Below are 25,303 nucleotides of genomic sequence, written 5' to 3'. Positions count from 1 at the left end.
CTGCTCCCCATGACAGATGGCGGGGGTTTCCAGGGTCCTGCGAAGCTCCCCTCTGTGTCCCAGCCCCTGCCGAAGAGGATGGAGCTCAGCAGAGCAGGTAGTAGCGACAGCCACACTGGTGCTACTGCGGTCTCTGCTGTATGCTGTCTCCCTCTGGCTCTGGCCTGTCACTGTCCTCACTTCACAGATGAGGAAACTGAGGCACAGGATGACTCACTGAGGTGACACCCTCAGCACTACCCTCTGGGCTAGCCCTAGCCTGCTCTTGTAGTCTGTCTCCTGTTAGCTCAGGAACACCATCTAAAGGGATAGATTACACGGTCCAGTCTCCCCGAGGTTTTGGATGGCCTCTCCTTTGGCATTTTCCGAGCACTCTTGGGAGTCTGCTTGTTTCTTCTCTCTTGCCTTCCTAGCCTTGAGCTCAACCCCAGGACACTGTCCACATGCAGCGGCTCCTGCTGGCTCCAGCCCAGCCCCATGTGCTTTTCCAGCTGCTTTTTTGTCAGTAAAGGGGTAGGCCAAGGTGCTAACTCAGTCTGCTCTTGAATGTCCAGCTTGATTTTGACACACACACACACACACCCGCCACGTGAGACCCAAACACTTTATAATCTCATGCCGTGAAGCAGCCACTCAGGACATCATTTTTCGTATTAAAAGCATCCTGTGAGGCGATGGCGCCCAGCAGGGGCCTGTGACAGCAGTTTGTCCTGTGGCTGGTTCCTGGGAACACATGCCGTTTGTGCAAGGCCCTGAAGACAGGCGCACTAGGCCTTGAGGACTGAGGTGTGCTTGCTTCTTAACTGTTTTAGTGCCAGCCATTCTAGCTCTGAGGCGTGGGCCTTGAGTCCACCTGACTGACAAGCTAGCCTTGGAGGCTGTCCACACAGCAAAGTGGACTGAGGACAAGCCCAGCTCAGTGAAGACTCCCAGCTCTGGTCTACTCCTTCATCTTTACAGCGCTAAAAAGTATAGGTGACCCAGAGGCTGCATCCCTGATGATGCCAAGGCCACGTGTCTAGACGTTGTATAAATGAGGGCTACCCACACATTCCTTTGTCGTTTTTACCCCGCACACAGTGGCCACAGGTACTGGAGAGACACGTGGGGAGTAACCAGCCTGAGCTGTCTAGGGATTGCGGCCCGTGATGTGATGGGCAGCCTAGAGGGCTCCATTTGCCAGAGCCCCTGTCTGCAAAGCTATGGATCCTGCCCTTTGCATCTTGTTTTGCTTTTGGTTTTCAGCTTTTGTTTTTTGTTAAGACAGTGTCTCATTTGTTAAGACTGGAATTGGTCGGTTCAGCTAGGCCGGTTGGCCATGAACCACCAGGAATCTGCCTGTCTCTCCCTGCCCACCACGGGGATTTCAGGCATGTAACACCACACCCAACTTTTCCTTTTCCAGGAAAGAGAACCCAGACTCAGCTCCTCAGAATTGTGTGACAAACACTTTACTGCCTGAGCCATCTTCCCTTCACCACCTTTTCTGGTCAAAGACATAAGTGTCACTTGTTACCCATGCCCTTCCGCTAGGAGGAGAATGACCCAGTGAGCCATCTGGACAGGAGTGAGAATTCCTTGCACTGTCTTGCCAGCCAGGCTTGTTCGCTTTGGAGAAAAGTGATAACATAATTGCCCTAGATTTTACTTAAGACACAAGGAGCTGGGCCGTGGTGGTGCACGCCTTTAATCCCTGCACTCAGGAGGCAGAAGCAGGTGGATCTCGAGACCAGTTGGTCTATAAGAGTTTCAGGACAGGCTCCAAAGCTACAGAGAAACCCTTTCTCTAAAAACAAAAACAAAAAATAAAATAAAAAAATAACAAAGAGACAAAAGGAAGACCCTTTTTTTCTGATATATCTGTGTTTGTGCATATGCAGGCACACTTACACACCTGTGTGTATGTTCTAGAGGCCAGAGGCCAACCTCAGACATTACCCTCAGGCACACTGTTCACGTCCTCAGTCAGTCCTCACCTCCCCTCTCCCCCGCACTGGGACGGTGCCTACCACTCACCTTTTGCCCGGGTTCTGAGGATCAAATTTGTGACTTCATGTTTACAAGGCAAGCATTTTCCCATCCCAACTGAGCTATCTCCCCAGCCCAGACATGGGAGGTTCTAAGCTGAAGGGACATGCGCCATTATTCACTAACTGGGAAAGTTCAGATAGATTCTTCCGTAGTGGGAGAGAAAGTGGAAGTCCCTCCGGCAAGGCACCATGAGATCTCTTCATTTCAGGAGGTCAGAGCTGGCTCCAGCTTCAGAGAGCCCGCAGCAGGGTGCTCACCCACAAAGCCCTTGATGGATGAACAGCAGTGAGTGTCCTCCCCAGGGGCGCAGTACCCTGACCTGAAGGCTCTGGAGGCAGACAGTTGTTCCGGGAGTTAAAAGATCTGCTTTCCTGACATGGGGCTACCTGGAGGCTCCAGAGAGCCAATTGCTTCTCTAAAGGAACACACGCGCACGCGCGCGCACACACACTCACACACACACACACACACACACACTCACACACACACACACACTCACACACACACTCTCACACACACTCTCTCACTCACACACACATACACACACACTCACTTTCACACACACTCACACACGCGTGCACTTGCACACACATACACACACTCACACACACGCGTGTGCACTCGCACACACATTCACACACACACTCACCCACACACGTGTGTGCACTTGCACACACACACATACACACACTCACACACTCACATACACACGCGCGTGCGCACACACACACACACTCACACACACGCACGTGCACTTGCACACACACATACACACACTCACACACTCACATACACACGCGCGTGCACTCACACACACACTCACACACACGCGCGTGCACTCGCACACACACACTCACACACTCACACACACTCACACACACACATTCACACACACTCACACACACACATACACACACACTCACACACACATGCGTGCACTCGCACACAACATGGACTCTCAGTACAAGCACCTTTCATTCTTGGATGTTCTGGTCCCCTGGCCACAACCCAAGGGCAGAGTACCCAGCATTCAGGATCAAGGGCACCATACTTGCTTTCTTGACCCTTGGTCATAGAGACAACCACAACACTGGCCAGTCAGCTCCAGCCAGCTGCCCTTCCTTGGCCTCATCGCCCTGCAGGCTGCATCTATATATACTCGAGCCTTATCACAACATAGGCCTGTTGTAGTACTTATTTTTCCTGTTGCTGGGACAAAATACCCAACAAATGCAACGTGGGAAAAAGGTTTTAAAGAAATTATCTAGGGAAGGACCTGGCTCCCAGCCCATCCTGGTCGGAAGGCACCGGAGCAGGAACATAGATGTCTGGTCCATCACAATAGGAAAGCATGGGAGGGGGAGCATAGGTGTCTGGTCCATCGTGGTGGGAAGACATGGGGGCAGGAGTTTAGGTGTCTGGTCCATCATGGTGGGAAGACATGGGCGCAGGAACTCTGGTGTCTGGTCCATCGTGGTGGGAAGACATGGGGGCAGGAACACAGGTGTCTGGTCCATCGTGGTGGGAAGACATGGGCGCAGGAGCTTAGGTGTCTGGTCCATCGTGGTGGGAAGACATGGGCGCAGGAACTCTGGTGTCTGGTCCATCGTGGTGGGAAGACATGGGCGCAGGAACACAGGTGTCTGGTCTATCATGGTGGGAAGACATGGGTGCAGGAACACAGGTGTCTGGTCACTTTGCATCTGCCCTTGGGAAGCAGAAAGAGATGAGTTCTGCCACTCAGCTTGCCTTCTCCTTGTTATTCAGTCCAGGACCCCAGCCCATCAGTGGGGGATTGAATAAGCTCTTCCTCCCATGGTTTGTGCATTTGAGTACTTGGTCCCCAGTTGGTGGTGTGGTACATTTTGGGAGTTGGGGGAGGTGTGGCCTGTGTCACTGGAAGTGGGCTTTGAAAGTTTAAAGAGTTTCCTCTCTACTTTGTGTTTTCTGTTCAAGACGTGGCCTGTCAGCTTTTGTTCCAGCTGCTGTGTGTCTTACTGTCACAGTAGACAGTTATCCCTCTGCACCCATAAACCAGATAAACCTTCCTTCTATACATGGCATTGTTCATGGTGTTTGTCGCAGCAGCAGTACAGAAACTAATACGCTGTCCCACACTCAGGGCAGGTCTTCCCTGCTCCGGGAAACCTTTCTGGAAACACCCTCATAGCTTCACCCAGGCGTGTTTTTCCATGGTGATTGTACATCCCATCACACTGACAGTGAAGAACAGCCAGCACACCACCTATGTTGTGCAAAGGCTCAACAGGTACCTGGCAACAGGGCTTCTCCAAGAAACACGCTTCTCTGGTCCACTCACACAGGACACACGTCCTCTGAGCTGGTTCCGTCTTGTAGTCAGAACTGAAAAGGCAGGAAACTGGGAGGTGCCTGTTCTGCAGGGAGTGGACAGCCTTGCTGTGGGAGAATGCTCTTGTACCCTGTAAAGATTGGTCACTTGTGTTGGTTTGCTAAAACACTGCCTGGCCAGTAGCCAGGCAGGAAGTAGAGGTGGGGCGACCAGACTAAGAGAAGAGGAAAGGCAGAAATGCAGTCACCAGCCAGACGCAGAGGAAACAAGATGAGAATGCCTCACTGAGAAAAGGTACCAAGCCACGTGGCTAAACACAGACAAGAATTATGGCTTAATTTAAGTTGTAAAACTAGTTAGTAATAAACCTGAGCAAATAGACCAAAAGTTTATGATTAACATTAGCCTCTGTGTGTTTCTTTGGGACTGCACAACTATGGGACGGGGCAGGACAGAAACTTCTGCCTACAAGCCTGGAAGGCTGAGGTGCCTCCAGTCTGATACACAGGACCCAGTCTATGGGTCATGTCCAGTGGGTAGTCTCTTGTCCCCCTCTCTGGGAGGTGTCTCCATGGCATGTGTAACTTATCTCAGAACCGTCCTGTAGCTGAAATGGCTTCTAGTTGTGTTTCCCTGACTCACGTGTTCTGAGTTCTCTGCGTAAGGACCCCACTTTGCTCACCGCTGTGGTTGTCATGAGGCCCTAACGAGTTCAGCCTCCAGGGAAGGACTCTCTGCTTCCGTCCAGCTGTTTCCTCACACAAATGTCTCCTCACCAGACCCTACGGACCCTACCAGCAAGGAGCCTGTGGTGTTTGAGTTAGCATACAAAAGTTTTGGACTTTTAGTGGCAGTCACCCCCACTCTACCTCCTCAGGGTCTCACTGTGCAAGATCAAAAACAAATGTGCAAAATGTGCATTTTTCCAGGGGACAGGGCGTGGCCTTTGAACATTCTCCATTTTGAGCTTCTTCCTTAGAAACTTGAAAAGAGATATTTCTTTGAAATGGCATATGGTGTGTGTGTGTGTGCGTGCGTGTGTGTGTGCATGCACGCTGTGCTGGAAGGACATGATTTAATATGGATTTTTTTCCTTGAAAAAACAAAACAAAACAAAACCACAATAAAAACATATGCTTTCAGCTGGCATATATATTTATTTATTTAAGTGTGTGGATCTAAGTGTGTGTGTGTATATATATGAGTGAAGAGGTGTGTGGATCTATGTCTGGTGCGTGTGTGTGTGTGTGTGTGTGTGTGTGTAGGTGCCCGTGCATTTTGCAAAGACCAGAGCAGGACATCGGTATCCTCCTCTCTTACTCTCCACCTTCTTCCTTTGGACAGGGTTTTACACTGAACCTGGAGGTAGGTTGGCAACCAGCAAGCCCCAGGGACATTTGTCCCTGTCCCCTACAGTACTGGTTTCCAGGTGGCTGTGCCCAGCTTTTACACACGTGTCAGGAATTAGACCTCGGGACCTTATGCTTGCACGGCAGGTGCTCTGACCCGCTGCACTGTCTTCCCAGCCCAAAGGTAGCTCTGTTTCCTGTTTCTCCTTGTGTTCCTGGGCATCCTCTCAAGAGCCAGAAGCTAAAACTTCCCCACAGAGAGCTTCGGGCAAGTGTTTGTTTCTGGAAGCTTCCGTCAGGAGCTTGAGGGGGATGACCTCCACTGAGCTGAAATATCCAAGACTTCAGATGAACCGGTGGTAGCCTTCATCCCTTTACTTACTTGCATGAAGAGCTGGGGCAGCAAAGACTGCATGGTGGCTGTGGGTGTAAGCCTGAGTGTGAGCCTGGGAGTGACAGAATGAGTGTGTGCTGTCCTGTTACAGCAGGGCTCCAGGGACTGGGCTGCAGGCTGGTGCAAGGGCCAGTGGGCCAGTGAACTGTGTGTGGCGATACAGAGGGCCGTAGACACGAGCCACAGAAAAAGGAGGCCATCTGCTTCTGTGCAGCTTAAGATGCCAGAACCAGGCTGGTTCAAGTGCCTATTGTCCCCCGCTGGCTCCCCGCTGGGTCTGGTTTGCCAGTTTAGTATGTCAGAGAGATGTGGTTTCTGTTCGCTTAGTCCCTAGTGGAGAGCTCCATAGGCATGGGATGGTGAAGTTAAAATTTCAGAAGCCTGGAGGAATGGTTCGTGGGTAATAGACTTCCTGCTCTTTCAGAGGGCCCCATTCAGTTCTCAGTACCCATATCAGGACCCTTAATGCTACTCTAACTCTGGGGAATCGGGTGTCCACTTCTGTCCTCTCTGGGTACCTGTACACATGCAGCATACAGTATACATGCCCACGTGCGTGCGCGCCCCCCCCCCCCATGCACATGCAGACACCACACACACGCACTAAATTAGTAATCTTTTTTAATTCAGGGGGAAAGTTTCCTCTCGTTGAGAATTCTTCCCATTAAAGCAGGTTGGGCAGCTCATGCTACGATCACAGCAGTCAGCAGGCTGATAATCTTCAGAGGGAGGATTGTCATACATTCAAGGTCAGCTTGGGCTGCCACATAGTAAGACTCTGTCTCCCACGTCCCCTGAAATTGATAGCGTTAAATCGAAATGTCTACCAACAGCTTAACAGACAAACAAAATGTGGTATATCCATACAGTGGAATAGCATTCAGCCTAAAAAGGAGAGAAATTACAGCCTGTTCCACAATTTGGTGAACCCCGAGGACATACGCTGAGTGAAGTAAGCCAGACACAAAAGGACAAGGGCTATATTGATGAAAGGCTGACTGCAGAGAAAGGGACTAGTGGGCTGTTTGGTGGGGGCAGTCCCCTTTAGCGTGCTGAGAAGTCCTGTAGGTGGAGTGGTGACAGCCTCGTGGCGTGAGTGGAGGGGTGAAAATGGATGTTTGTGGGCATGTTCCCGTATGTGAGGTCCATGTGTTGTCTGGGTGATGTATGCACGTGCACATGTGTACGAAGGCCAGAGGTTAGTCACTGTTCATTCTTCAGATGCCGTCCACCTTGTTTTCTGAGACACAGTCTCTTACTAGGATTTGAGACCTGGCAGTGGGGCTGGGCTGTCTGGCCAGAGAGCCCCAGGGATCCTCCTGTCTTTCTCCTCAGAGCTGGGTTTATGAGTGTGCACCACCTCCCCAGCCATGCATGCTGGCGGGTGCCTCCAGGACTGAAACCACCAACACGCGTGTGTCAGTTCGGAGCTGAGTCAGCCCCCGACTGCGCTTGGCCTGCGCTCAACAAATCATCGTGATAATTGCAGGATGCTCTTTGCTTATTGAAAGAAAATTCCTGGGTGCCCCAGAGGCAAACGTAATTATAGGCTTTAGGAAAACAGGGCCTTTTAACAAGTAGGCTGGGAAAAGGCGAAGGACTGGAGCGTTCCCGTTCCTCTGTGCATGCTTCCCGCAGTCAGAAGGCCGGTGGCCAGGGAAGTGGGGCTGGGTCTGACTGTGCATTGCTCACATCATCGGGGCTGCTGACAGCTCCGTGTGCCTGGATAGATGCGCTGGAATAAGGCTGCTCCTCATAGTCTCAATGCTAGGAAATTCTCTTCCATGGTGCTGTGATAAAAGAGTTAAGTTTACCATTGTTTGGGGCTGGGGAGATAGTAAAGAACTTGCCATGCACTCATTAGGATGAGTCCCCACACTCGTGTCAGAAACCTGGAGTGGTGACATGTGATATGCTTGCTATTTCAGCACCGGGAAGACAGGGATGGGTGGGTCACTGGGACTAACCAGTCAACCCAGTCTAATGAGTGAACCCCAAGCCCCGTTGAGAGACCTTGTCTTATAAAACAGTGCGGATTGCACCTAAAGACAACACCTGAAATCGTCCTCTACATACATGTAAACACGTGGACACATGCACACACACACACACACACACACACACACACACACACACGTATGTACGCAGAGCAGAGAATTAGCTGTCTAAGCAAATGCCCCCAAGCCAGGCCTGGCCTTGTTTCATAGATGGTTCTAGGTAAACATGTACAGCCCATGTGCACACTAGATCCAAAGTAGCTACCTGACGCTACCGAAGCCACACGCAGCCAAGCCGGGGTGGGCAGAAGCTGGCGGGAGTCGGATCCTGTCAGCACTGTCAGCCCTGATTTGTGGCCAAGCTGGGTTCCCCAAGTTCAAAGAGCATTGAGCTACTTGTCTTTGTCAAGAGCACGGCTGGGGATCTTTTATGTGGAAGATGTAGGATTCTCAGGCTGGCTTTGATTATTTATTCATCCCCTTCGTGGGTGTGTGATAGCGCAGGCATCACGGAGTCCCTTGTCCTGACCACTCTCGCTCAGGAATTCATGGAGCTTAAAGCCTTTTGAAAATTATTTTTCCAGGGAGGGGGAAAGTTTTTGAAGTCCTCTCTCTCTCTCTCTTTCTCTCTCTCTCCCTCCCTCTCCACAGTTCCTCAGCAGCTCCTGCCACCTTTCCATGCGCCTTTGCCGATTGACATGAGACACCAGGAAGGACGGTACCATTACGATCCTCACTCAGTCCACGGTGTTCATGGGTAAGTGTTGGCTTCCATCTGCTTGCCGCTCCTGGTGTGCAGCCACTGTTCACCCATGAGCAGGTGATACTCACATGCTCGCCACCTTCTGGTTTCTTCTGAGTAGCAAGCTCTGGTCACATGTCATCACTATGGCCTGGGACTTTAAGCTTCCTCGTTGGTCCCTACATGATTGGAGGCTCATCACCCATCCAGTACCCCAAACTCAAGTCAGGAATATAACCTTAGGTATAGACTGCCCTGGCATAATGGTTTGGAGCCCCCCTTTTTACTACCCCAGGTGTCCCCTCCTCTTTAAAACGAGCCTAGAGTGATGCCTTGAGGTCTCCTCCTGCCTCCCATCTTGAGGTCCCGAAGGAGAAAGGGAACACCTCGATGTGCCTGGACATTTCCACCCAGGACCTCCAGCCCCTGGTAGACGCTCATTCTCTTGGTGTTTGCTCCGTTCTCAGCCCCTCCGCCTCCTACACCACCACTCTTCTAGCAGAGGAGAGACCCCATGACTCTTCCCACTGCAGGGGCAGAGAACATGACCAGAGCAACATGAGGAAGGAAAGTTCATGGTTTGAAGCTACAATCCATTGTGGTAGAGAAGTCGTGGCAGCTGGTCACACAGCATCCACATTCAGGAAGCAGAGCGAGATGAATCCCGGTGCTCAGTTGGCTTTCGCCTTTTCTTTTTCAGTGTGGGACCCCAGCCCATGTCATAGTGCCTCCCATAGTTAGGGTGGGTCCTCCCCAAATAACCTAATATAGAAAGACCTTATAGGCATATATGTGTGTCTCCTGCGTGGTTCCCATTGCCAAGTTGATCATCAGTTTTAACCATCACAGGGGTCTAGGCCTTGGCCGTTTCCCTACTCTCAGCCTCTGCACCGCCGTCCATGCTTGGGAAGCGAGTCCCTCTGCCTGTCCCCTTCCCCTCCCACTCTACTCTGGCCTTTGTCTTATGGCTGGCTCCTGTTGCCTGCCCAAGCTCTAGAACCTCCTCAGCTGCAGAGCCACCTCCTGAGGAGAACTGAATGAGACCCTGTCTGTATTGTAACACTGTTGCCATAGCAGAATAAACTGTTATCATACGTGCTCCACATAGACTCTGAGCTTCCCTTGGGGCTGTACTGACAATGACAGACCCGTAGAAGGCACACACAGAGTGTTAAGCAGAGAGTCCCCGCTGGCACCCCACCTGTGAGACTCTATCTCCCACTAGAAAAAAATTGGTTGGCATAGCCGTGCGCTCCGATGTTCAAATCACTGTACCTTTGCTACATTCCAGCCAGCCCACCAGTGATACTGTTTCAGCACACCTACTGCCTTCTAGACAGTAAACAGACAACCCAGGACTTCAGCTTTCTTTTGAAACAAATTTTAAGTTTAATGTCAGGGAATGACATGATGGCTCCTTGAGTGCAAGCCTGGTGACCTGAGTTCTACCCCTGGGACCCATGTCAGGCAGAGGAGGACCACGGTTGTCCTCTAACCACACACTCACATACACAGATAATGTACCATACACAATAGCCAAGTTTTCACTTTGGAGTAAATTCAAGCATGCAGAAGTTGTAAAAAGTAGATAATATAAACAGCGTGTCCTCCATTCAGCTATTCAGACGTTAACATCCCATATCATTCAGTACCAATATGGTGAAGTAACTCACATATCTGATGCAAATGTCTGTGCTTCCTTGGGCAGGATCTCACACTGAGTACATGAATTTATGTGTGTGCAAGCGTGTGTGCACACACACAATGGAGGCCAGAGCAGGACATCAGATGCCCTTCACTGTCACTCCTAGAGACCGAGTTTCTCCCTGAACCTGAAACTAGACAGAGCCAGGAAGCCTCCGTGTCCTCTGGTTTCTGTCCTCCCACAGCAGTGGCTTACAGATCCGCAGCCATGCCCAGTTCTCTAAGTGGGTGTTGGGAATTAGAACACGGCCCATGACTTGCATAGAAAGTGCTCCTGTCCACTGAGCTATCTCCATAGCCTCTTAACCGTGGAAGTTACCTTGTTGTTCACTGGCTTCCATGACCTTTGCAGCAGACTGGATAACTACGGGGTGTGTGCTCGCTTCCTGTGGCTATAACAAATGACCAGCACAGTAGCTTAACAACACGAATGTTTGCTCATGCAGTTCTGGAAAGAACACGTGCCTCTGTCTTTCCCCATTTCTGGGAGCCTGTATCTTTTGACTTGTAGCCCCAACCTCACGCCGCTCCTCCCCTGGTATGGCATTCTTCATGGCTGTCTGTTTTATCAGAGGCACTTGCTGCTGCTTTTAGAGGTGGTCTAGTTGGCTCCAGGATCATCTCTGCATCCTAACATCTTCCCCCAAATCACAGCTATGATGCAGATGACATTGACAGGTTCAATAGATTAGTATGCATGCCTTCTTAGGGGCTAGTCCTTAATCATTTGATATCACCGAGTCCTGGTGTGGAGGCTGGAAGGTAGCCCATGCGCTTCTGTGTGGTTTAGGGGACTGGACTCTGGGACGTAGCCCTGGAGGATCTTGCCTGTCAACCCCACTGCCAGGAAGCAGTGTAGGCCCTTTGACTTGGTAGGTCATCCTAAGAGGCTCCTTGAGAACATCAGGATTGCTGGATTCCACCCAGAAGGCCAAGAAAGGGCTGGCCTAAGGCTCTGGGAGGCACATCTCCTCTTTCTCCTACTCCCTCCATCCCAGGTGAGAACTAGACAACGCCTGTAAGAAAAATGGCCCCGTAGTTCTGGCTTCCGTGATTAATGTGGTCCGAGCCTGGTGGAGTCCCCAATCCATCAAGCCCCTGTGGTAGTCTGCTTGCTACCACCAATGTGTCTAATTACGCAAGCGGCACGTGGCAAATGAGGTACCGTGTCATCTCTAAGCCCCGGCCTGCCTCTCGGAGTCATAAGCTTCTGCTTACTGCTGGGCGTACTTGGTGCTCTGCTCAGCCCCTTCCTGCCCCACACTGCTTGAACACTCAGATCCCTGCCTGTGGCTCTTAGGATCCATAACTCCGGGAGGGGAGGATCCGAATATGCAGGCTCTGAGTTCCATGGTCCCTGGCCTTCCATATGCTCATAGGAGGGCCTGGATCATACCCAAGGACTTGCTGTCATTTCAGCCCTGACAGGCTGCCTGCCAGTGCAGAAGAGGTGGTTCATATGAACCCCCAAGCCTCATTTTTCTTATTTATGAAGCGGGCATATCTATTGAACGTTAGGTTGCAGACTGGAGGCTGATGGGTAGATCCAGTTTCCTCTTTGGGGAGCTTGTTCTTAGTGCTGCTGTGAAGGAAATGGCAAGCTCCCCAAGAGTCTGTCTGCAGATCTGCAACCCCATCCCTTGCGGACTCCCCCAGGTGCTGTGATTCCAGGAGAGTGGCAGGTGCCATTCTCAGATCCCCAAGGAAGTTTGCAGGCCTCGGGTTGCTAGACTCTGGGACACCAGAGGGCTATGCATATACTGGGTGCCCCGCAACTCAGTGTGGCCCTCCTCCCCACCCTGTCACATCCGTGGAGATCCACATCTCCACCCCAGATGCAGGTCCACTGTGGAACACCCACCAATTATGTGACAGAAAAACCTCCCCTTCTTCTGAGACCTATAAGAAGGGACCCCAGCTCTGCCGCGTGGTCCTGAACACTCCTTGGAGCTTTTGTCATGCTGTTGTCTGTCTGTCTGTCTGTCCATCGTGCTAACCACTCTTCTGATAATCTCTTAACAAAATGGCAGTCCACCTTAGTATCCCCATTGAATGCCAAACCCAAGACCTCTCACTGAGATGATCTTAATGGTGGAATCCTCCAAGTTGTCATTTGTAACAGCCACAAAACCGCTTATTTGCGTGACTGTGGCCGTGCATGGCGTAGGAGTGGAACCAGAGAACAGCCTCAGCTGCTGTTCCCAGGAGCTTGCCTTTTTTTTTTTTTCATTTGAGACAGGGTTTCTCTATAGCTTTGGGGCCTGTCCTGGAACTAGCTCTTGTAGACCAGGCTGGCCTCGAACTCACAGAGATCCGCCTGCCTCTGCCTCCTGAATGCTGGGATTAAAGGCGTGTGCCACCACTGCTTGGCGGGAACTTGCCTCTTAAGAGAGGGTTTCTCACTGACCTGTAATACCCATACAAAGTAGGCTATTATGGGTGGCCAGCAGGCCCTGACGTTCTGCCTGTCTGTTCCCGCAGCAGCGGATTGAAAACACACGCCATGAATTATCTTCCTCTACCGTTCTTTACATCGTTGTCATTGTTGTCATCATCATATTCTTTTATGACACGGTCTCTTACTGGACCATTTCACCAGCTCACCATTTCAGCTAGGCTAGCTGGTCAGCGAGTTTCTCGGATTGGACGCTGGCCTAGCAGACACTTGCCACCCCATCCAGATTTTATGTGGGTATTTGGGGAATCCAAACTCAGTAGTCATGTTTGCCCAGTAAGCACTTTGCCTGCTGAGTCATCTCACTGGCTCCTCAGCTTTTTTTTTTTTTTTTTTTTTTTTTTGTATGTGTATGTGGCAGGGGAGGGGGGATATTGAGACAGGGTCTCATTATGTAACTCTGACTGGCCTTGGATTCAAAGGTCTGCCTGCCTCTGCCTCTAAAAGGTGTGTGTCACCGCCACCCCTTTTTGTTAGCTTTGTTCAGTTCTGGTCCTTATGCTTGAAGGTGAACAACAGTTTCCTGATTATGCCATCTCACTAGCCCGAGTTAGGATGGAGCAGTGGTCTGTGAAATAGGTTTGGAAGCATGCTCTTTGAGATTTGTTACTGTGGGTCTCCATTTACCTGTCCAGAAGAGGGTTCATCACAGGTGGGAGGACAGACTGGGGGCACAGGTAGGTCAGAAATGGGACTCAGGGAGGAGGGAGTCTTTCTCCTCAGTGGAGGACTATGGACATTTGTCTTTCCGTGGCCCCAGGAGCAGGGATGATGGTCAAATGTATCAGGGTACCCGGGAAAAAGTCATGGGATGAAGACTGGGTGAGAACTGCTGGGGATCTGTGCTGGCTAGTTCTATGTCATCTGAGAGGAAGGAACTTCAGCTGAGAAAAATGTCTCCATAAGATCCAGCTGTAGGGAGTTTTCTTAATTCACGATCAATGGGGGAGGGCCCAGCCCATTGTGGGTGCTGCCATCCCTGGTGGTGGTCCTGGGTTCTGTAAGAAATCGGGTTGAGCAAACCACAAGAACAGGATAGTAAGCAGCATCCTACCATGGCCTCTGCATCAGCTCCTGCCTCCACATCCCTGCCCTGTGTGAGCCCTGTCCTTTCTTTGATGATAAACTGTGATTGGAGGCATAAGCTGAATCACCAGTCCCTTTCCATGCCAACTTGCTTATTATTTTGTATGGCGGTGTGGCTCATGATGCCCTTGTATGGCGGTGAGGCTCATGATGCCCGTGTATGGCAGTATGGCTCATGATGCCGTATATGGCGGTATGGCTCATGATGCCCTTGTATGGCGGTGTGGCTCATGATGCCCTTGTATGGCGGTGAGGCTCATGATGCCCGTGTATGGCGGTGAGGCTCATGATGCCCGTGTATGGCGGTGAGGCTCATGATGCCCATGTATGGCGGTATGGCTCATGATGGCCATGTATGGCGGTATCGCTCATGATGCCCGTGTGTGGCGGTATCTGATGGCTGTGTATGGCGGATGGTATCTCCCATAATGCTCGTATACATTGATACTGTCCCTGAACTTGTAGTGCGACATCTTGGCTCTGTGAAAAACACCAGCGATGGGGGTACACTGGTCAGGGCTTCTCTGTGACCCCCCAATGTGGACACGCTCCCAAAATTTCAGAGGAAGAAGAAAAAGCCAGCTGACCTGTAAATAACCCCACCTGTAGCATCTGCAATGCCCATGTTGCCATGAGAAGAAGGGGAGCCCTTTGCTCCCCTCTGGGCCTCTGCTCTTAGAACAGCTTTGCCAGGATGTTGGAGGGAACGTGGGGGAGTGTGGCGGGGCTGGTCCCCCAGAAAAGAACCACTCTGGGTGCACGTTGGGCCCTTGAGCGGAAGGCCATGCTGATGGTTCAGGAAGCTGCTGTCCGCTTTGCTCTCGGTGTTGCTTGTGGGCCAGCTCTGCTCGGCTCTGGGCTTCCAGAGAAAGCCAGTCGGAACTGCCTTTAGCCTAGAAGACTTTAGAGAAACCTCTCAGGGTAGCAAGCCCCAGTCTGAGTGATCTGGGATGCTTCTCTTTCAGACAGGGTCTCCCATAGCTCAGGCTGGCCTCAGACTTGCTCTGTAGCTGGGGATGACACTGGACTTCTGATTCTCCTGCTTCCACCTCTGGGGCTGAAATTACAGATGTGCACCACCATCCTTGATTTATTACATCAGGGATGGAACCCAGGACTGTGTGTGCCAGGCAGCCCCTGCCACCCGAGTTCCATCTCCGCCCCCTTCTCCCCACACATATCTTATAAAGATGTTTGGAACCCAGCTTCAGACATTCTGATTTTTCTAGCCCAGGATGAGGCCTGGGGGATCTGCTTATTTGCAAATTTACACAGGCCAGTGTTTAGGGATGTCCCTACTTGTTTTATATCCAGGAACAAAGTCCAGAGCTGTGGGCTGACTGCCCTTTCAACAATAGCAATAGCCCCCTCTGAAATGGGAACATTAAAATCTCCTGTGCCTCTCCCACTCCCAGCTGAACCTCAGCCCCACCCGGGGTGACCTGACCTCATTCATACCCCAGCTTGCAGAAGGCATGGAGTGTGTGCTGGAGAGTGACCAGTGCCCTGCTGTCTTCTCGTGTCTTCCAGCCACCCCACATTCTATGTCCGACTACAGCAAACGACTCCCTGCAGATCACTTGGTCCTGAGTTAAACTTAGTTTATAGTCCTGCAAGGCCACTCTTCATAGAGGGCAGAAAGGCCCCAGCTGGGGACAGATGGCTCTGGGGTCTCACTGTCAGTTCATGGAAAGTCAGCACGCTGGCTGGCGTGTGAAGGCAGTAGACGGAATGCCAGGTGGTGGGCACACCTTACGCAAAGTCCCCCGAGGGAACCGTTTTACAAACATGAGTTCCCGCCTGTTTCCAGCAGGAGCATACAAATGGAGATGCCAGCCCGTAAATTGGCACACTGTCAGTTAAGATGGTCATTTCTTTGCCGGGACTATACTCAGCTAGCTGACTTTCTAGTCTGGAGGCTTTGAAAATGGCTTTCCCAAGGTCGTTGTTGTTGATAAACACTCACCTGTGACAGTCTTCAGCCATTCAGCAAGGGCAGCAGCTGGGCAGGAGGAAACGTGGCTGATTGCTTCCGGATTCTTGGCTCCGTACCTGTTTGTGGGCGCACTGTATCTGCTTTGTGCGTCTTAAAGAACCGTCTTCTCCACAGGCAGATGGGAGGGGACGTTGGAAGGGCATGTCTACCTGTTTCCTGGGCTGAAGTGCTAGGTGACTCGGAGTCACCTACCAGGAGCCTCGTCCCTCCTGCCATGGCTTCCCCAGCTATGTTGCTGTCTATCTTTGGAGCTCTTTCTCTCTAAAACCTGCCACAGATCAACAGACAGGTCAGCAGATGGAGGGAGAGCCTAGAGCAGACTGTGTGGACAGCCTGCCCTGAATGGAGCGGCATAGCCATGAGAGGACCCTCAGGCAAAGAGACCTCTGGGTCAGGCCAGCTGTGAAGTAAAATCAAGACCTACCGCCATGCAGGCCTGGAAATGCTGGCCCTCCCCATTCATAAGAGGGAAACTCAGACACCGGAAGGCAGGCTGCCTCTTCCTTGACATACCCTGTGTGTTAGACTTTGTTGTGATAGATAAGGAGAGAATAACTTGAGAGATTTATTCAAACTCAAGTTCCTGGGACTTCAGTCCATGGTCGCTGGTCCCATCATCTGGAGCCTGTGGTGAGGCAGAGGCACGTTAGCCAATCCTGCGACAGATCCTGCTCACCACGTGGCAGCCAGGAAACAGAATTAAGAAGGAGCGAGAGGTGAAGCACACCCCTTTGGACTTAGAGAGATGCTGCAGTTGGTTGTGTACAAGCTGAGGACTAAATTCAGTCCCCTAGAACCCACTTTAAAAGCCAGTTATGGGGGTGTGTACTTTTAAGCCCAACAATATCATCAGTTACTATGTATCTATCCATGGGTTAATTCCTTGACGGTTCATTAATCCGTTGATGAAAAGCAGAGTCCTCATGATCCCATCACTTCCCAGGCCCTCCCCTCCTCTCCCCCTCCCAGCTGTTAGCCAGACGTTTTTTAATGCATGTGACTGGAGAGACATTTCAGTTAACTGTAACACATTCCTAGTCTGGCACAGGTAGGATTTGAACTCCAGGCAGCGTGATCCCTTCCGCCATCTCCCCCTGCTCTGAGAACACCGGATTCTCTGCCCAGGAATGAGCTCAGTGGCCTAGGACAGACTGCTCATTTATAATGGAATCTGGCCCGTAAAAGTTTAATGAGGAGCTTGTCTGATAAGATGCCTCGTCTTTGATCTTTGTGAATAGCAGCTGCTCCTGTAAGAGACGCTTCCTGGCCTTGGCTTTGGGGAACACTGATGAGGTCAGCTGGGGGCCCAAGCCACTGGGGAGTAAAGGTGTAGTCCTGTAGACATGGTGCTGTACAGAAGGAGCAAGTTCCCAGCAGTCGCAGGGACAGGCTTCTGGCCAGGATGTCCTAGGACATCAGGAAGTGATGCTCTGCTCCCTCTCCTGTCCCTTGGGGTTCTTTCTGCTGGACGTTGGCCACTCTGCACACTCAGGATGGAGGCAGAAATAGGTAGGGCTGGGATACAGATCCTACTGCGTATTCTCCTTACACACAGGGCTGGCTGCTGAACCACCGCAATCCTCAGTTTCTTCTTCTCTAAAGGGGGTGGGGTGCCCTTGTAATGGTTAACACTGTCAACTCCACAGTATGCAGATTTCCTAGGAGGAAAGTCTCCAGTCCTGCTGTGAGGGGGTTTCTAGATCGGGTTAATCAAGAAGGCCCACTCTCTGTGGGGTGGTACCCTCCCGTGGGGTCCTGGACTGAAAAAAGGCTGTAAAAGATTGCGGAGCACCAGCGTCCCTGTCTCTCTGCTTCCTGACTGGATGCCGTGTGCAGCTACCTCACACACCTTCCCCACCATGAGGGACTGCACCCTTACACTGTGATTCAGACTTCCTTCCTTAGTTGCTTCTGTCGGGCATTGGGTCACAGTCGTGTGGGAAGGAACCACAGAGCGCGGGCGGGATTCACGTGAGGATAAGTGAGTTATCACATGTGGTGTGTGCTATAGTTTGGGCCTAGGTTAGAACATTGCCCTGTTCAAGGCTTGGTCCCCGCCCTGTGGTGCTGTGGGAAGTGGAGGAACCTTTGTGGTGGGTAGGGATTAGTGGGGGGAAGTTGCCGTTGGTGGCGTTGCTCTTGGAACCTGGCCACCATGAGGTAAAGAAGCTGCCCCACCGTCTCCTCCTTACCTCCCTGTGATGTCCTCTGCCACGACAGACCCCAGTCAACAGGGCTCAGTGCCTGTGGATTTTCTAAACTAACTGTGAGACAAGACAAATCATTCTTTTAAATATGTGTGTTCACATGTGAGTGGGCACATATATGTATATGTGCATGTATGTACAGGAACAGGCCAGAGGACAATTCCTCTATCACCATCCACAAAATCTCTCTCACATGCTTAGAACTCAGCGATTTGGTTAAGCTGCCTCAGGAATCCTCCTGACAGACTTCCAAACACCAGGGTTACGAGGGTACACCACCACGACTGCTTTTATTTTATTAAACAAGTTCAGGGACTCAAACTCTGTTCTTCATTCTTAAGTGATAAGCACTTCAGCGATTGAGCCATCTTCCCAGCCCAAAACTTTTCTTTTTTGCTGAATTAGTTTATCTCAAGTATTTGGAAAGCTGAGTAGCACACACAATGTGTATGGAACAGTTTGTGGTGCTTTCATGGGTTCTATTCATACATGAGTACACATAGACACACTTGCACAGCTGTATTCATACATGAGTGCACATAGACACACTTGTACAGCTGTATTCATACATGAGTGCACACAGACACACTTGCACAGCTGTATTCATACATGAGTACACACACAGACACATCTGCAAAGCTGTATTCATACATGAGTGCACACAGACACACTTGCACAGCTGTATTCATACATGAGTGCACACAGACACACCTGCACAGCTGTATTCATACATGAGTGCACACACAGACACAATTGCACAGCTGTATTCATACATGAGTGCACACACAGACACAATTGCACAGCTGTATTCATACATGAATGCACACAGACACACTTGCGCAGCTGTATTCATACATGAGTGCACACATGTAGACACATCCTACACACACAGAAAAGAAAGATAAAAAGGAAGGGGAGAGAGCAGATCCTAAGTTGATAAGCTGAGAGGGGTGTGGAGTCCAGTACAGGGAAGCAGGATGGACGCCTCCCTACGCCCACAGAGACTGTCGGAATCCAGTGAGGGGTTGATACAGTGCTGCTGAGGAGGGAACCTTCCCCAGGCATGCACTCGTGGGTACTGCCTTCGAGAGAAAGTTTATTCGAGCCCAGGAGAACTAACCCATCTAGCTTTGATGGTCCGACAGGACATTCCATGAGCTCTCGGCGGGGCTGAGCTGAGTCTGCCATGCTTACCCTCCATCCCTTCACTTTGCTTTCCTGAAAACATCCTCCTCCTTCCTCTCCTCTTCCTCCCTGTCCTCCTCCTCCCTCTCCTCCTCCCCCCTCCGAGACCAGTGTCTACCTTTTCCCATCCATGGCTTTGACTTTCTAGAAGATTCCACTCCGCAGTGGTCACCCAAGAGTGTCTTATATAGTAGACCAGGACTCCACATCCTTAGATTGTAACCAGTACCCAGGTCCCGGAAAGAGGGTTTCAGCTTGACAAGGCTCTCCTGGCCTTTCCCCAAGCCCAGCTGTGTTCCTAGCCCCACTATTTACCTGCAGCAAGTCTGAGGCTATCTGAGCCCCAACACCCCACCTCCCAGAACTTCTCTGCCTTAAAGTCAAGCACCTTGCCACAAAACCTCTCCCAGACAGCTAGCTCTTATCTTTGAACTTGTTTTCCTTTTCTGAGGCAAGATCGCGTGTATCCCAGGCCAGCATCTAACTCAGCACATAGCCAAGGATGGGCTTGGGTGCCTGCTCCTCCTGTCGCTACCTCTGTAGGGCTAGAATTGTACCCATGTACTACCATGTCTGATTTATTCCACGCTAAGGCTGGAACCAGGTCTTCATGCCTGCTAAGCAAGCGCTCTCCCAGCTGAGCTCCATCCCCAGCCCCTCCCTCTAGGCACATCTGGAGTTGGTGTGTGCAGTGCCTTCCTGCCCTTCTGGCTCTAGGGGAGCTGAGATAAAGAAAGGGGGGGGGGTGACCAACTTGGGTTAACTGTTGCAGCTGGGTTTTTTAGGACCACTCTGGATGGCCTTTGTGGCCTCCGTTTTATGACCTCATTTCCCTATACAAACATCAGTGTTTACTTAGTGAGATATCTGCTCTGGGGTCAGCTTCAAGCTCCAAACGCTGATTGCTCTACAAGAGCCCTGCCGAGAGATGACCCAGGGAAACCAGAGCTCAGCTGTGCCTGGAGAGCGTTGGCTCTGTAGCAGGAGTGGGGAGCAGTCAGGACCACTGTGGATGCATGTGTATCTGACACAGAGTTAGTCCACCAGGCAGGGTGGGGGGACCCCAAGCAGCACATGTCATCCACGGCTCAGATAGGATGCCTGGATGGGAGGACACATGCTCACATATATCCTTCTGCAGCCCTGCATCCTCTCCATTCTCCTTCCCAGGGTCCTCACCCGCTCAGCCAACCTCTAACCAGACGCTTGGATCTCCACAGCCATCCTTTCTCCAAAATCTGGGCTTGCTAAATACTAAGGACAAGCAGATTTAAAATGCCTGGTGGGGATAGACCAGCATGGCCAAGGCACTCTCATCCCACGCCCAGCCTGATTGGTATAGGAGTGGCTCTGAGTCCCAGGGGATGCGTGGAACCATCCAGGCTCTTATGTTCCAGGGTAATAAACTGGACCAGGACTAGAAATACAAACAGAGTTTTTAAGAAAGGAAAAGCACTCCAAAGAAAATGGGAATGGGCTAGTGTACCTGTTGCTATGGTGAACTACTGTGACAGATGTGACTTTGGGGGGGGGGGTTGTTGGGCTTACATTCCAAGTTACAGTCCATCATGGGGGGTCAGGAAAAGCCAAGGAGTCAGGGGCCTGAAGCCACTCCAGTCAGAAGAAGAGACCACTCTCTCCACTCCAGACAGGTCAGGAGCCCGTGTCTAGGGAATGGTACCACCCATAGGGTGTGGGCCTTCACACGTCAGATGTGGTAATCAAGACAGTTCCCCAAAGACACGGCCACATAACAGCCGAATCTTGATAATCCTTCATCGGAACTTTTCCCAGGTGATTCTAGATTGTGTCGGTAACAGTTAAAACCAGCCATTTAGCTGTGAGCTTAGAGAAAAGCTCCAAAGCATTGGCCAGCAGCTGCATAACCTTTTGTAGGTCATTTACTTAACACCTAACTCACACAGTAATTTACATATTGTGAGCTTTTTTTTGTGAGCATGTTCTGTTTGTTGTATGAAGTCAGGCAGCAAAGGGTTTCCAATCTTTCTGCCTGCTGGCTGCTTTTATTAATATTGATGTTGTGTTTTCCAGTCTCATGTAGCCCAGGCTGGCCTCTAACTTCTCAAGTAGTCATGAATGACGTTGAACTCCTGATTATTCTGGCTCTGCCTCCAGAATTCCAGAAAGAGATTGTTGCGTTCCACTTCCCTGCCCAGTGTCTGTCACTCCGCTGTTGTCTGTGGTTACCAGCTCTTTGTCCCCAACCTCCCTGACAATTTCTAACATCCTCTTGGCGTGGATGAGAATTTTCTATATTGTGGATCCTCATTTCCTTGTTTAGTTTTGCTCCGTGCTCTTTCTGTAAACACGACTGTTGCAGGCGTTTTCTTTGGGAACTCGGATTTCATACTTTGCAGTCAGTATTCATCCACTCTCCGTTCCTTTGTTCCTTTGTTCACTGTTGGTTCACCCATCCTTGCTGCTCTCCAGCAGTCTGCATCTCCCTCCAGGCATCTGGGGTACACTTGTACCTCTCCACATGGCTGCTGGGGCACCCTTCCTCTGTCTTCTGGACGCTGTGTAGTGGGGGCTGGAGTTTCCCAGCTACAAGGCTCTCACATCTCAGCCTCCAGGATGTGCCAACCAGAGCTCCCACCCACAGGCTTGAGCAGCTGAGCCACAGCAGGAGGGCACCCGCTGTGGAGATGGCTCAGGGAGTTTGAGCCCCAGAAGGCAGATTAAAAGGAAGGAGAGGAGGAAGCGCTGGATGTGGTAGCACACATGTGTAATCCCGATACTGGGGAGGTAGACATGGATCCTTGCTTCCAGGCAAGCCTGCATAGCCCAGTCTGAATTCCACCAGCGAGAGACACTGTCTCAAAACACCAAGTGGATGATGCCTAAAGACTAACAAAGAATAACACACAAACGCACACACAAACACACACACATGCACACACAAACACACACGTGTGCACACACTTTTGTTTTTGAGACAGGATCTCACATTGTAGCTCTGGCTGGAGCTCTCCATGTAGACCAGGCTGGCTTCAGATACACAGCGATCCACCTGTCTCTGCCTCTGTCTCCTAAATGCTGGGATTAAAGGCATGCACTACCATGCCTTTAATACACATTTAAAAAGAAGATTTCACCCTTACCTGGTCCAGGAATACAGTTCAGAGTAGATGGATTGCTTAGGGGTCATGAAGCGCTAGGATCAGCACCACCCAAACCAAACAGTGAACCTGCTGAATCTATGAAAGTGCAATTGCCCTGAATACCTACTTTAAAAAATGCTGTTTTTTTTTTTTTTGGAACTTTCCAAGGAGATGTATAGAAACATAATGAGCAAGCTTCTGATACAAAGCAAAGCAAAGAAACCTAATAAAACCCAGAGCAACAAAGGCCTGTTGGGAAGGAGGAGGGATTTCGGTGAGCCTTGAGGGGATGTTCTCGGGTTGGAAGGGCCTGGGCAGCTGATGCAAGCCTGCTTGCTCTGCAGGAACAGACATAGGCCCTGCCCACTCCCATCAGAAAGGAAAAGAGAGGGGCCAGGCAACAAGACTGGGGCATTGGCAAATTCGTTCCTGACAGGTCAGTGGGCCCTGGTAGGGTCCAGGAAGAGAGCAAGACTCTGTGGTGCTGGTGGAAACAGGCAGCTTTCTCCCAGCGGCTTAGCAGTGGCATGAGGACACGGGTTCCCTGCGTCTTAGCATGGCTTGCTCATCACAGCATTGTGATCGTGGTGGGTGGCAGGCAGCTTGGCTCAGAGGTAGGACTGGAGCACACAGGCCAACAGTCCCCGGAGCCTACGGCTTGGTGTGTCACGCCGGGTGGTTTCCGCTATGGGGAGTCAGTGACCGTGTAATCCCAGCAGCGGCAGGAAGGCACGTTCTGGAGCCCTGTAAGAACAGAGGGTGGGACACGGGACTTAAAACACTCTACCCTCCCAGGGCACCCCCGAATGCTGGGCAGGGGTTCTCACTGCCCTTGCCTGCCATAGAAAGTGCACCCACACAGACCTGGGTCAGCTCCAGGAACAACACATGAGCCCTATTCTCTGAGAGTCCCACAGTCACCAAAGTGACAGGGATGATGAGGGTAGCACTTCCTGCCCCGCAAGAGCTGACCCCACCCTGGGACAGGATCTTCATCAACCACAAGTTTGCGCAAATCGGGGGCTTAGAGCAGTGGAAATGTGTGCTTTTCCAGCTCTGGGACTAGGAAGCTGCAGGGCAGCCTCAGCAGGCCGATGGCAAGATGACACTGTGCCATAGAGGCGCACAGAGAAGCTGCTCTTCCCTCTGGCCCCCTGGTGGTGCCTAGCATCCCTTGGCTTGGGACTCTGATCTCTGTCTCCAGGTCACATGGCCTTCTCCATTTTGAGTCTTGTGTTCCCTGACCTCTGAGGACCCTGTGATGACATCTAGAACTGGCCACTTACATCATCTCAGACTTCACCTTGGTCATGTCTGCCATGCCCTTTGTTGAACAGATGCAGGTGACCCCAGGTTCCAGGGATTAGGAAGCAGACACATGTTTGGGAAATGTCACCCTCATGCGTTTGGCAGCTCGAATCCATAGACTCACATCTATGATTGTTCTTTGCTCATGAAGAGACAGGCACAGAAAAGGCACACAACTTTCTCACAGTCACACAGCTCAGAGTAAGCTGAGCAGAGCTAAATTGGAACCCAGGTCTTTTGCTATATTACCTGCTATTCTCCCTCATCCATCCACCTACCCATCCTTCATCCATCCACCCATCCTTCATCCGTCCACCCATCCACCCATCTATCCACTCGTCTATCATCCATCTATTTGACATAGTAGCATGTTCTCTAGTGGGTATAGGCTTAGTAATTGGCAAGCAGACCTAGTGGGTGCCTGCTCCTGAGTGGGCCTGTCCAGTCACCAGGGAAATAGGACAAGCTTGAGCATGCCATCCCCTGTTATTCCTCCCAAGGAAGCCCAGCCATTGGCTAAGCTCATAATGGAAAAGGCTCCATCTTCCACAGGAGCAGCTCAAGATATCCGACCCGGGTCTGAGAAGTTTCTTGGGAAAGGGCTTCTGACGTCACTCTTGGGAGAGACATGAGGGCAGCTGAGAGGAGCGCAGACGAGAAGGCGGGAGCTGGGGTCAGAGCTGTAGCTGGTCTGCCTGCCTCCGAGGTCACGGTCACCCCAGAAGCCAGGCCAGGAGAGGTGTAGGCTGACAGTGAAGAGTGTAGCCTCTCCTTACCATCTTCACAAGGCTCCGGAAAAGACAAGGGACCATCGCTCCTAGTGTTTCAACTTACTGCCTTCCCTGACCCCTCACGGTCATGGTGGTGTCTCTTTGGGTCCCAGGAGTTGTCTGTGAGATGGGACATAGGCTCCTGCCTGGCTCTGGCCTCATGGTCCTGTCTCAGCTGCTCACGGTTGGTCCCACCCACTCTCTTCCATCCCTAGTAGGAGATCAGAGCCCACCCGGGTGCTCAGGTTGAGTCTGGATGAGTCAGGGTGCTGTTCACTTTCCCAGACAGCTCCGCTGGGTGGGGCTCAGGGCCCGAACCCCCCTCCCATTTTCTTCTCCTCTCGCTTCAGTAGGAACACGTCCATTCCTGCCCCAGAGCCCACACCCTCCCTTCACTTCTCCATCTGTGAAAGCTTTGCCCGTGCTCCCAGCCTGCAGCCCTCTCGCACCTCCTGTCCAGGAAGACATGGCTCTCGGCACTCTAGCTCCCCGGGGACCCATTACCAAGGGTCTGGGCGTGCTAGCTCAGGCCCAGTCTTGGTGCTAGGGCGCACGTGGCTGGCCATGTGGGATTCTCATCACCTCAGCTTCTCCTTTGGTCTCCTGCCAGAACTCCTGTGCTGACATGTGAGAAGCGGGCATGCGT

The 25,303-nt window shown here is 51.4% G+C and overlaps 1 protein-coding gene across 2 annotated transcripts in view; it reads left to right on the top strand.

The window, feature by feature from the left end:
- Positions 1-25,303, top strand: part of Gli2 (GLI family zinc finger 2) — a 169,055-nt gene that overhangs the window by 103,242 nt on the left and 40,510 nt on the right. For both annotated transcript variants that reach the window (XM_041648623.1, XM_041648622.1), the window contains one exon: positions 8,734-8,839. In XM_041648623.1, coding sequence (XP_041504557.1) covers positions 8,734-8,839 — 106 coding nt within the window. The remainder of the gene's footprint in view (positions 1-8,733; positions 8,840-25,303) is intronic.

This window comes from Microtus oregoni, unplaced genomic scaffold, assembly GCF_018167655.1.
Source record: "Microtus oregoni isolate MIOR12 unplaced genomic scaffold, Mior012 000003F_ref0000135, whole genome shotgun sequence".
NCBI classification, from domain to species: Eukaryota; Metazoa; Chordata; class Mammalia; order Rodentia; family Cricetidae; genus Microtus; species Microtus oregoni.
This window is presented reverse-complemented; position numbering and strand designations above follow the sequence as displayed.